The sequence below is a fragment of the Asparagus officinalis genome, chromosome 1 (assembly GCF_001876935.1).
Source record: "Asparagus officinalis chromosome 1, Aspof.V1, whole genome shotgun sequence".
Lineage (NCBI taxonomy): Eukaryota > Viridiplantae > Streptophyta > Magnoliopsida > Asparagales > Asparagaceae > Asparagus > Asparagus officinalis.
The window spans coordinates 96,837,488-96,850,396 of NC_033794.1; the positions used below are offsets into that span (position 1 = coordinate 96,837,488).

The following is a 12,909-nucleotide window of genomic DNA, read 5'->3' on the forward strand; positions in this document are numbered from 1 at the left end:
TCCGTGTCAAACGGAATCGTTCGACGCTGGAAGAACGCATCCGCAAACGCCGCGCGCTATCAGCGCAGGCACGGGCTCAAGCCGAAGAAGCCCGTAGAAAGTTGCAAAGAGAGGTAGCCAAGAAGCCGCCACCAACTCGCAAAGTTTGGAAGCCAAAGTCTGAAGCGGCAATTCAGGCTAAGGAGCAACCTTTGCAGCCTCCAACCAAAGTTCAACCTCCGGCGAACCAAGCTAAGTCACCGAGAGTTCCCATAGCTACTCCGGGAGATCATGCAGAATCCTCCAAAAGAATAAAGCCAGTCTTGGAGCGCCTCGGTCCACTTCCTGATGAGAGAGGCAAAGCTCCAGTTCACGAGCGTTTGGACCCGATGAAGAAGCCCAGAATGACTCAACACGCTGGGGGTCGCCGCAACCCTCAACGCGACAGAGAAATCATGGCACCCAAGCGCACTACTACTCCGAGATTGGCATTTGAATGTATTACTGATGACTCCTGAGACACATTGCAAATGTCATCTAAAAAAACGCCAATAAAATAATGGCCTTCAACATGCAAACCAAGAATCAGGAACATACCCTCAGAACTACTAAATTGCTAGATTCAAGTATTGAAGTAGCAATTAGTGAATCTCCACCAGCACTGATTACCATTCTGGAATTCCACATCAATAGCATCTTTACAGACATTCGTAAAGCTCCAAATACCTAAACTAATTAAATGTAATATTATCAAATAAAGAACTTATCAAAATTCAAAGTAATGAAAACGTGTGCAGGCGCCCAGTTGAAGACATGGGTGTACTAAGAAGAAAATAGTCTCAGGAAAATGAAAGAGATAGCTACTGCAATGAAGACATTTTCTTTTTTGTTGCAAGATGAACTAGACTTGGGAATTGATAGTATAATTACAGAAAGACATCAATAAAGAAAAGGAGAAGTTTAAATAATAGAAAAAAGAGAAAAGTCTAAGATAGTGCTCATCATATGGGATAAAGAGGAAAACCTCTTCAAAAATGCAAAGTATATCCACTAACTACCTTGTGGAAACAGCTCCATTAATTCTTTGGTCCAAAAAAAGTGCAAAGAGAAGAAGATAAATAAATAATTCATAAAGGAAACGTACAGTTGCCTGACTGACATGACTATGAATTGACAGTGACAATTGTAATGGCTACTTCCCATTTGTAAGAAAGGGCAACCCAGTGAACAAATATCCAGCGATGTGCAGCGTGCAGAAAGGGGCCGGACCACTTTGGGTCTAGTGTACGCAACCTCAACTTGCATTAACAAGAGACTATTTCCACAGCTCAAACCCGTGACTTCCAGGTCACACGGCAACAACTCTTATCATTGTGCCGGGGCTCACCATCGGTTATTTCCCATTTGTGAAGATGGAAAATATTTTGGTCATCTAAACAAATAAAATTTGACAAGCTCCATTGCAGCATGGCGGTAAGATCACTTTGTAGTGTTTAAGAGGTTTAAAATCCATCTCTCCTGTGCTAGGCTACAACTATTGAAAAGAAACATAGGAACAAGTCTTGTATAGGCTACAGGAAGTTGGCCAGCATTAAAAAACAAAGATATGCAAGTCACTATGAGGTGATAAAAACTAGTGAAGAAAATTCTTCAAATTGGAGAAATTACTCTTTAAACTATTAAAAATCAACAATAAAGGTTCAACAAATGTTTGTGTGTAAAAATATAACCCTCCACCCTCACAACTTCAGAGTTTTGGTGTAGTGGAAGAGATTTTAACATGGTATCAGAGCAGCCCACAAATTTAAAGCAGATTTTGAAAAAAAATATACTGGTAACGTTAAGATGTGAGTCCAAGCTTTGGCCCATGGAAGGGTGCTTAGCTTGCGAGGAAATGTTGAGTAAAAGATTATAATCCTCAACCCTCACTAAAACACAACTTCGGAGTTTTGGTGTAGTGGAAGGGACCTTTCACAACAAATATTTGACGTGCATTTTAAATCGATAGCCGAGTTGTCCTAGAAGTTACACTAAACAATCAACCCACCAAGTTTGTCACAGCCTTTTCATTTCATCAGAATAGAAACAAGATAGTAATCACCTTGATTACTGAGTTGCTCATTAAAAGTTCTTCTGCCATAAGCTCAAATTCTGAGAAGGGATAGTGTTTCAGACCAAAATTCATCACTCCGCCAGACAACAGGCTAAGCTGTCCTTGGACCTGTGTAGCAGCCAAGAGAAACCCATTCAAGATGACATAATTGTATATTTTTACTCTAAGCAAAACCAGAACTCTGAAGTAAACAAATTTGTACTTCAAGTTAAAAGCAAAAGGACAATAATAATAATAATAACAATAATAATAATAACGGGAAAATAATAATACTGACAACAATAACAATAATAACAGAAAAATGCAAATCATCTGCTTTCGTAAATTATCCAGCACAATTGATTTCTGAAACAGCCCATTTCAATAATGTGCATCAGTTCAATGAAGTATGCGAACTATGTGGTCAACTGCTGCATAATTCGTGGGTCATACATGTGGCTGGAAGTAAGAAAGAGAAGAGAAGAATAAGGTAGAGATATTATAAAAGAGAAAAGACAAAGGAAAAAAAGAAACCTGGGATGCAGTTTGGCATTGCCATGTAAGAGCTGCACTATTGATCAAAAGGAAGTAGAGGATATGGAGGTCAAGGTAAAGTCAACAGAATACATTTCTATCAGGTATGCGTGGCCCAAAAGAACACAACTTGATTAAAGTCTTAGAAGTCAATTGACACAAGGAATGAGCCCACATCAGACACAGACAAGAGTCAGAACTCATTCACCTAAAGGCTTGTCACAGGGATAATACCGTGAGCAACAATATAAGTTGTCAGGTGCCTACCATCCACAATAAGTATGCTAACAAAAAAGCATCGGTGTTCCACACTATCACAAAATTGGCAACCAAATATAAAAGCAAAAATCTACTGATAACTCCCATTTGCTAATGACAGAAGTCGGAACATGTTCGCCTAAAGGTCTTTGTCACGCGACTAATAGCCATGAGGAACAATGAGAGTTGTCATATGCCTATTATCTTATGATAAAGATGCCAACAGATTGGCATAGTGCGGTCACAAAGTTGGCAACCAAAGCTAATAGCAAAATCTCAACATTAGTTCCATCAGGGTGATTAAATAGGGGGGAAATATATTAAGAAAAAAAAGGGATGCACCATGATAGTTGCAACTAAGGTTTTGAAAAGCTTGGATAATACCACCATGCACAAAATAAATCTTATAATCTCAGAATATTTCCACTTCGAGTTCTTAGTGGAAAATGTAGCAGCCTTAGGACACATTAGACGTCCAAAAAATGGAATAATCACCCAAATTCTTGCCAACAATATTTTATTGTAGTATCATTTTACGAGCTACGGGATGAAAAATAAATAACTTTAGATACTTGTAGAGACCAACCAATTAATTACTAATTTTGAAACACGTGAAAACTTCAATAAATTTCTCATATACATCAGAGGTGGCAAAAGAAGCTGGTGTGGGATAAAAGAATCATGAAGAAAGAAAATGCACTATGTTTACCGCCTCCCATAAGCGGAGAAGTTAAATAATCCTGCTTAAGCAAAAAACTAACACGAGTTTGCAAAGTTGAGATGAATTGTTCAATTTTCCACATGTCAGCAAAAATTAATGAGGAATGTTTACGTTAGTTTAATAGAATTAGCAGAAAGGGACCCGAAAGATTTTGAAAAGGGTTGGTTTCATAAAATCCCCCGGAACTTTATGTGGTTTTACACATAAATCCCTGGGCTTTTATTTTATCTCACAAAACCTCCCAGAACTTTGTGGTCTCACAAAACCCTGATAAGTTCAAATTTTTTCTTGACAGACCCCCTGCATGTAGCAAATAAGTATAATGTCCTTAGGCGAGAGAAAGCTCCACTTTAGTTACTTTCAATTTCACAAGCAATGGCCCCCCCCCCCAAAAAAAAAAAAAAATCTCCCCTCCTCCAAAAAAGTGCAGTTATTTTTCTCAGCATAGTATTATAGTTATTTGCACAAAATACAGGGGCAGGGTCCAATGAGAAAAGTCTAAACTTCAGGGAAGTTTTTGCATGACACCCCAAAGTTGAGGAGGTTTGTAAGATAAAAATTCAAGGCGTAAGGGCTAATTGTATATCATTGCGGTTGGGGGGGCGGGGGGCTTATTTGCTGAAATTTAACCTTTCTTAAAAATAGTAATACCTACAATATGACATTGACATTGAAAACTCAGGTTAAGAATCTAGTTTTATGTACCTTAAAGGAGACAAATTGGAAAGTTAGAATGGAATAAGAGAAGCATTGGCAGCAATGAAAATCAAGGCATTCTCATAGTCCGCACTATGTCATTTCTTTCAAAGTTTCCAGAAACTGAGACTATAATTTTTTTTCATAATATCCATCAAAGATAAACTAGTTTACTACCCCAAATAAAATGTCAGAGCTGAGCAAAAAAATAAAACATAACAAGATGCAATATTGAGCTTATCAAAAGTTTGATTGAGATACAAAACATACAGAAGTTAATATTGGCAAAAGTTTTGTTTCTCTTCATATAAAAACATAAATCGGAACAGCTGCTAATCTATACTCTGGTACCACAATATCTCAGTAGCTATAATGACTCAACAACTAACAGTTCTGCAGAAAAATAATTTTCAGATGATGAAAAATTGAATACTGTAGCAGGCATGATAATGCACAATAAAGGTTAACCAGTCAGTCGGTCACTAACCTGTACACGACTCCAAAGCAATGGAACATCAACTTTGGCTCGGTTTTTTACAAAAACATTCGTCCAAAGTGGTTGATTAGGGAATGTAAGAAGAAGTGTATCAGTCTGAGAGGACAAGTTGTTATTACAAATGATAAGACTCCGAGGAACTGCATCATAAAGGGTCCCTGCGGCACCAGAGTTCTCAGGACAGCCATGACTTATTCCACCTGCAAAAAGAAAGCATTATAAAACATAGCAATCAGGTAGTTGCACAAAGTTTCACACAAAAGTGACTAATGACTACTTTCTGCATTGACCGGGATAACACAGATGAATATAAAAGACAGACAACCAGCAGCCTACTAAGTAGTGGATCATAAATAGGTACACTATCAAAAGCGTGTGATGTAATTTTATATAAGAAGCAGTTAAGTAAATTGCAAAATATTAAATAATTTCGTATATACCCAATGACGTTTTCTTTTTTCCTAGGCATTCATGCAATCATGTCCATATTGTGTTGTGTCATGTCTCGATGTACATGTCTGTACAGCCTAGGTGTCATCCTTATCATCAATGGATACGTATATAACTGTCCAACTGTTCACTTGTGGTCATTGATGACTGTTTGTGTGTGTGTAGAAATAGAATGCTTTTTCGATGGATTTGATGGCCATTCACCGGTGGTGGTTGCTTGCGGCACTGACCATCAACTGTTCACTTGTGGTCATTGCAAGGTTTTAATTGTCAGATGTCGGGTTCATGTCGAATGGCTGAAATCCATGTCGGATAGCATAAATCGGGGACATATCGGGGAACATTGACTAAATATCGGATTGCTATATCAGATAGGCGCATATGTATAATATCATGTCCTAAATGTAATCTAAGCATTCATAAATTCAATATAAGCATACTTTATAAATTCTATAGACTAAACATATAAAAAAGTAAATAATATATGGATTTGGGTTCATAAATTCTTTCAATCGGGTTCATAAGAAACAAACATATAAAAAAGTAAATAATATATGGATTTGGGTTCATAAATTCTTTCAATCGGGTTCATAAGAAATCCTTAAACATGAGATCGGGTCAAACGGTTTGAGTATTTATCACTAAACCCAAACCCGATAACAAAAAACAGACCTTAAAAAAATACCATATCGACCGATTTTTCAAAACTAAAAAATAGGCCGATATGCCCGATATGACCCTGATATTTCCGATTTGACCCTGAAAACCGACATACGAGTTGAAAACGTCCATGTCGTGTCGGTCAAGCCCTCAAACTGATATGTCGGCCGACATTTAAAACCTTGGGTCATTGATGACTGTTTTTGGGCAGTCATCATCAACTGTTTCTTTACACGATCATCAGTTGTTGTCATTGCCAGTAAGTGATGAAGGAGAATGAAGAGAGATGGAGGGAGAGATCAAATCTTGATGCAATCTATATATATATATATATATACACACACACAATATATACACACACACACATACACGTGCGCACTCACAAACACACACACACACATAGTATTCTAGTTTTTCAGTCGTATCACCATGCCCATGTCATGTATTCATCTCCCTACTTCAGAGCTTGTAACAACAACAGTTGAAGTTAAGATAAATTATGAAATGTATGGAGGCTTTTTTACCATCCTCTAGTAATCAAAACGAAAACTGAAAACTTAAACTAATAGTTAATGAACTTCAAGAATTAACATATACCACTAAATATTCAATTTTTGGTTTGCATACCTAAAATGAACCATAATTATAGTGAATGGATCCCATCCTTACATGGGTGCTTTCCAACAACAAGTAACAATAAGCAAAATGGATTAAAAATGTCAAACATCAGAGATGAGAACAACTAACCATGAGCAAAAACTTTTGGCTCGTCATGCCTGCTGAAAATGTCAATAGCAACTCGCCCACCTCCTCCCCCTGCCACGCCATTGCCCCCTGATGCAGATATGTTGCCATTTCCGGTCCTGTTCTTAATAAGAACATTAAATTAAATTTGAATTTTACTTCAACACAATGCAAGTTCTCCTTGACTACTTAAGCATGCGCAAACTCTAGAAAACAGTGTACATATACACCATCATTCATTATTGTCAAGCTTAAATATGTTTGCGTTCAAATCAAAAAATGAGGGGAAAAATAATGAGAGATCAGTTAAAAGTCCCAACGCATGGCATGTCTACGCACAATAATAATCACTTAGACTGCTTTGTAACTTTGGTTAAAGCCTTGTGGCTTAATCATCAATTATCAATAGTCACAAGACTTATCCAGTTTTCCTTGAATAACGTTTCAATATGTAAAACTTTCAGAAAGAAAATTGGGTTTTTCTTAAATAAATCTCCCAAAAATTCATTAACTTTAACAAGTTCCCCAATACATATATGTTCTAAATAAGTCCCTAAGATGTTTTCCCATGCATCAGATAGGTTCCTTTTTGTGATTTCTGTCTAATCCGAGCTGGGGTAGGGTTCATACCTGAGTTACGATATGCATAAGCAAGGAAAACCCAATTGTTCTGATTCTTCCTGTCTGTCTCTCTCTTGAATAGCCCCCACACCCAAAGCCTACGGCTTCTAATTTTGTTTCAAAAATTTTGGACAAAAACCTTAGTCTGTCCTCTACTTCTCACTCGCTCTCAAAAACAAAGTGCGATGATATGTTAACTGTTCTTGTTTTTGCACGGTTTTGTGCATTGTCACATGTAAAAAGCTTTGTACACTGTTTTACAAAAATAAGTATCATATTCAATCTAGTGTGTACTTCATTTTTGTGCATTCCTTTGCTTTGTAACTGCCATTGTTGTTTAAGAGTTGAAATAGTGTGTAATTCATTTTGAAGATTATGTGCTCAAATCAAGCTCTATTTTTTATTAGTTTGAGCTTTGATTTTTCACAGTTTAGAGTTCTATTTAGTGCTCATTTTGAGATCTATTTTTGATGTGTTTGTGAAACTTAAGAGATGTACAAATGTATGCTTATCATGCAGGATTTTCCTTGTGAAGATTATTGAGTCATGAGATCCAGACATGAACATGAGCTCCTTCACCAGGTTATACATAAACATGAACCTTGGGCAAATACTTGAACATGATCTTTTTTCCGTTGGACAGGAATGCGTTTGTTTCTGAGTTCATGCTCTGTTTTTTCTCAGTTTTGAATTCTATTTCGTGCTAAGTTTGGGCTCTACTGTGTGATCGATTTGTGAAGTTGTAGAGATGTATAAATGTACGCCTATAATGCAGGATTATCCTTCAGAAGATTATTAAGTCATGGGATCTAGACATGAACATGAGCTTCCTCACCAAGTTGAACATAAACATGAACATGGGGCAGAATGGTTGAACATGAGCTTCTGCCATTGGAGATGAATCCGCTTTTGCTCAGTTCGAGCTTTGTTTCTTCCCAGTTTTGAGTTCTACTTCGAGCTCAGTATGAACTTTGTTTTGTGATATGTTTGTCAAATTATAGAGATACGTAAATGTGTACGTATAATGCAGGATGGTCCTTGAGAAGATTATAGGGTTATGGGATCTAGACATGAACATGTGCTTCCTCACCAGGTTGAACATAAACATGAACCTGGACTAGAACTGTAGAATGCTCGACCATGAGCTTCCGCCATTGGAGAAGAATGCAGAAAATGGAGAGGTTTGAGGGACCGTTTGGGTTTCAATGGATTATGACGTTATGGGAAGTAGCTGTTAGGGGGTTTGTTTGTAAGAAGAAGACAAGGAGTTAACGGGGAAATAAAAGGGAGTTAAGTTTATGTGAAGTTAAAATGACGGAATGAAAGTAAAGGGACCTAATGACCTATTTAATACAAGTTAAAAGATTTTGAGGGACTTATTCAAAATATCCATCTTTTGGGGGACTTATTTGAAATTAATGAAGATTTAGGGATTTACATCAGAAAAACTCAAGAAAATTTGCATGCATGTGTGAAGCTTGGTTAGCTTTTGTTGTAACAAGGACACATATTATTCATCACCATTCAAAAACTGAAAAGGTTCTAATTCTAACAAATAAAAGTAAAGCCTTCACTGTGCCACTTGCAACTCTCTGTCATAGCCTTAAACAATCATTATTTTAAAAATTTAAAGAAATGACCGCGAGTTTGGGTGAATCCACAAGATATAAGTGTGAAATATCAAGTATGAGCATTCTAATCTTTGGAGAATCATAAACTCGATGGATAACTACTAGTATCTTTGTTTGATGTATCCTAAAATTTCTAGTGTATACCATGTGTCCACTAAAGCTTCAGAATCCAACATGTGAACGGCATATGATATACACTCTTCATAAAAAAAAGTAATGCATTATTAATTAGTGCATTGTAGTATTAAGATATATTTTTCATAGTTTTTATAATACACATGTTATGATATTACTATTGCATCATCATGTATCTGCACCTTGAATTTTTTCCCCTCTCTTTCAGCATTTTGTATCCATACTCTATACTAGTATACATTGGCTTATTCTATTTTAACGAGGTGGAATGACAATCATAAGAACCACAACAAAGAACCACAACAAAAGATCTTAAGGATGTCTATGAACAGATGTAAGTTATAGTCAGAATCATCCTTACATGAAAAGGAAAGAAACTCATAACGCTTTAATTTCAAATCCTACAAGTTCATATAGGTTAGAGCCCAAGCCTGCAAAACAAAGCATCTTATACTAAATCTGGAAAAAACTAAAAACTAGATCATTCTCCAAGTCTATACAATAAACCAATGCGCATTTTAATTAAAGAGATTTCATTTGCCAAATATATCCCACATTTAAGATAATATAATAACTTGAAAAGCTTTCTAGACCTCACATTCTTACATGGACCTTCTAGAATGTCATGAATCTTATCTTCTATCTATATATATTTTCCATATTTCAACTTCTTTTGTGATGCCCAACAATTATCTACTTTCCTTCATACACCGGAAACCTTTCCGTACTTATCAGCTTTTTCAGCTCCCTCCTCTTAGACAATAGTTTTTACGCAATTTATAATTAATTAGAAACAATCTTTAACATATAACATGTTATAACTACCAAATTCCTAAAGCAATCTAAATTTCCAAACTTTGCATTCAGCTATAATGAAAGGAAAAAATTGGGCATGAGATGTCAGCTCATTTCCAAGGGCTAGGCTGGTGATGAGGTCCACCCTTATAGTCTCACGTCGAGGTGGACCTCATCCATTTCTATCTTTTGATAGCTCAATTTGCTTAATGAGACGATAGCTTGTATCCAATATCCACATAAAAATAGGGAATTTTTAGGGAATCACCCCTAACTTAAACCTTGTTTCATGATGCAATCCTTAATTACTGAAGTTTTAGAAAATCACTCCTATCTACCATTCCATTAACATAAAACCACCCATGATATTTTCCATCAAAATTTTCATACAAAACATATACTTTGACAGTTTTACCCTCTACGTTTAAATTTGTTGAACTGTGGGCATCAAAGTTAAAATTTGTGGAAATTTAGGGATCAAGATTAAATTTTGTTGAACTTTCGAGTAACAAAATTTAGTTGAACTTTGACATACGTTTCGGGCGAAAAAAAACTTCATGGTATCTAAGTGCAAAATGAAGTAGACTCTAGGTATTTTTTCGGCTAAGAAGAATTTGTGGTATCAAAATTAAAATGGAAAAAATTGGGGTATTTAATTTTAATCCCAAAGTTCAACAAAATTAAACCTATGCAGGGGTAAAACCCTCAAACTGTACCTTTTTGGAAGGAAAATTGGCTAGAAAAGTGCATGGATGGTCGAAAGGGGTGGTTTTCTAAAATTTGAGCAATTACGCGTGGTGACATGCAAGACTAGGTGTGGTTCTCTGGAAAAGCCCATAAAATTTTGACACAATTATGATAAAAGTATAATGACCAATTAACAAAAGGAGAAATTTTTTAAATAAGACCATGTCACAATTTTAATTATCAAAATTGACCTACTACAAAATTATTTATCAAAATTAACCTACTTTTTCAACCACGTCAGCAGCCGTCGCTAAAAAGAAGTCGATTCTAAAAAACACAATTTTCGTAGTATACAGATTGCTAATCCCATGTAATTAGCGAAGTTTACTAATTATACGGGATTGGGAATCCCGTACGTAATTTCAAGTTCAAATTAAACATGATTACAATAGTTGGCTAAGTGGTTCTCTCGAAGAGAGCTAGACTTCAATTAAGAGATTGGGGTTGACTTCAAATCTCATCATTGCCAACATTATTTTATTTTTTTATTTATCTATTCAGCAGTAAAAAAAAAAAACTCATTACTTGGCTAAAAGTCGAACCCATGCTCTTTCAGCCCATAACTTAACACTAATTCTTTTAACCACTTTGCCAACTCACAATACAGTAAAAAGTTTCTGAACAAAATATAGACGGGATTGTGAATTCCATATAACTAGTGCATTGCTAACTGACTTATTCTTTTAACCACTTTGCCAATTGACAATATCGTAAAAAGTTTCTGAACAAAATATATACGGGATTGTGAATCCCATATAATTAGTAAATTGCTAAATGATTTGCGTAGGCCACTAATTACACAAATTTCAATCCCGTAGACTTTCAAAACTAGTCTTTTTTCAAAATTGACCGAGTTTCAATGCTCCACACTGATATGGCTAAAAATAGGTCAATTTTGATAAATATACTTGAACGAGGTTGATTTTGGTAATTAATTTTATGATATGGTCTATTTCAAAAATTTCTTCTCAACAAAAGGGCCCTAATATCTTACAATTTGTTAGCTATGATATGGATGCTCCCGCCTGATCCACCACCGCCCATCCACCCACCATCTCCACCGTCAGCACTAATCACCCCATTCACCTCAAGAACATCCTTAACCACCATCATTATCCTCCCTCCTCCTCCTCCTCCATAATCCATCTCCAAGCTCGTGCTCCCCCCTTTACTCCCAAAGCTCCAAGGCTTCGTCAAGCTATCCCAAGCATAGACATCCCCACCCCAAGACTCCTCTGCAGTCTCCCCATCCTGCACATAACAGCTCGCTCCTCTCCCTCCATGACCGCCTCCATCCCCGTGGGTCCCCGTCCCGGCACCACTCGTCTGCTCTGGCGGATCCCCACCCAACGCCGTTGTATTCACCGCCGCTCCGTCTGCCACGCACATTCAGGGCCGGACACCCTGCACGAAACAGCAAACAACTCTCGATTTTTTGTCCCGATCCTGATCGGCGCCGGCTCAGCGGACGAATCGCACATCTGAGATACGGCAGGAGAGATAACATCATCGAGAAGGAGAACGATCGCCACCTTTGCATGTTAGAAACGTCGCCAGAGACGGAACGCTGCGATTTGAGCTCTACAAGGCTACGCGAAGTCGCCGGTGCCGTTGAGGCCGGACGGAGCATGAGATGGAGGGCCCGCCTGCCGAGCGGCGCGGAGCGGCGCGCGGAGGGTTAGTCTTTTAGTCGCGGATAGTTCAAGATCGAGAACTTGTCGTTCGCTTTCGATCCCGAGACCAGGTTAGGGTTAGGGTTAGGGTTAGGGTTAGGGTTAGGGTTTCCGAGGAGGAGGAAGAGGAGGAGGAGGAGGAATGGCATTGGGGAAGAGAGGAGAAAGTCATCAAGAAACCATAGATCTGGATTTGAGCAGAAAATTGAAGGAAAAGGTGGGGGTTTTGATGTTTAATGGTGGCGAGAGAAAAGGGGAAAGTGTTTGAGAGGGAGAGGGGGAGAGAGGAGGAAGAAGCGAGCAACGGTTAGTGGACCGAGGGATAACTGACAGCAGTTATGGTGGGTCATCGGTGCATCAAGATCCGGACAAACAAATGGCCTTTTCATAAATTTTTAAGAGGATAGTGGGCCCTTGATTTCTGGGTTTAATATATGTATATATATTTTTTTGATAGAAACTGGGTTTAATATATGGGCCTATGTTGAGCTGTTTCAATTACGAGAATGTTGGTGGACTGCGTTTTGTCGCATGTCGAGTCCGTAAAAGCCTATAATCAAATTCTTGTTAAGGACATCGAAGCCATTGTAAGTTCCGTTTGAAGCTATATATTTGTAGTTTTAAAAAAAGTTATTTGCTTGCGATGCATATTGAAGATGACGTGCATTAGGGAAAAA

The 12,909-nt window shown here is 37.5% G+C and overlaps 1 protein-coding gene across 1 annotated transcript in view; it reads right to left on the bottom strand.

Annotated features, from left to right (window-relative positions):
• The window catches only part of LOC109828752, a 31,977-nt gene extending 20,010 nt beyond the window's left edge, over positions 1-11,967 (bottom strand). The window contains exons 1-6 of the mRNA XM_020395675.1: positions 11,554-11,967; positions 6,634-6,749; positions 4,768-4,976; positions 2,081-2,200; positions 577-705; positions 423-493 (exon numbers count right to left, since the gene is read on the bottom strand). Of these exons, the coding sequence (XP_020251264.1) occupies positions 423-493; positions 577-705; positions 2,081-2,200; positions 4,768-4,976; positions 6,634-6,749; positions 11,554-11,948 (1,040 nt within the window). The 5' untranslated portion in view covers positions 11,949-11,967. The remainder of the gene's footprint in view (positions 1-422; positions 494-576; positions 706-2,080; positions 2,201-4,767; positions 4,977-6,633; positions 6,750-11,553) is intronic.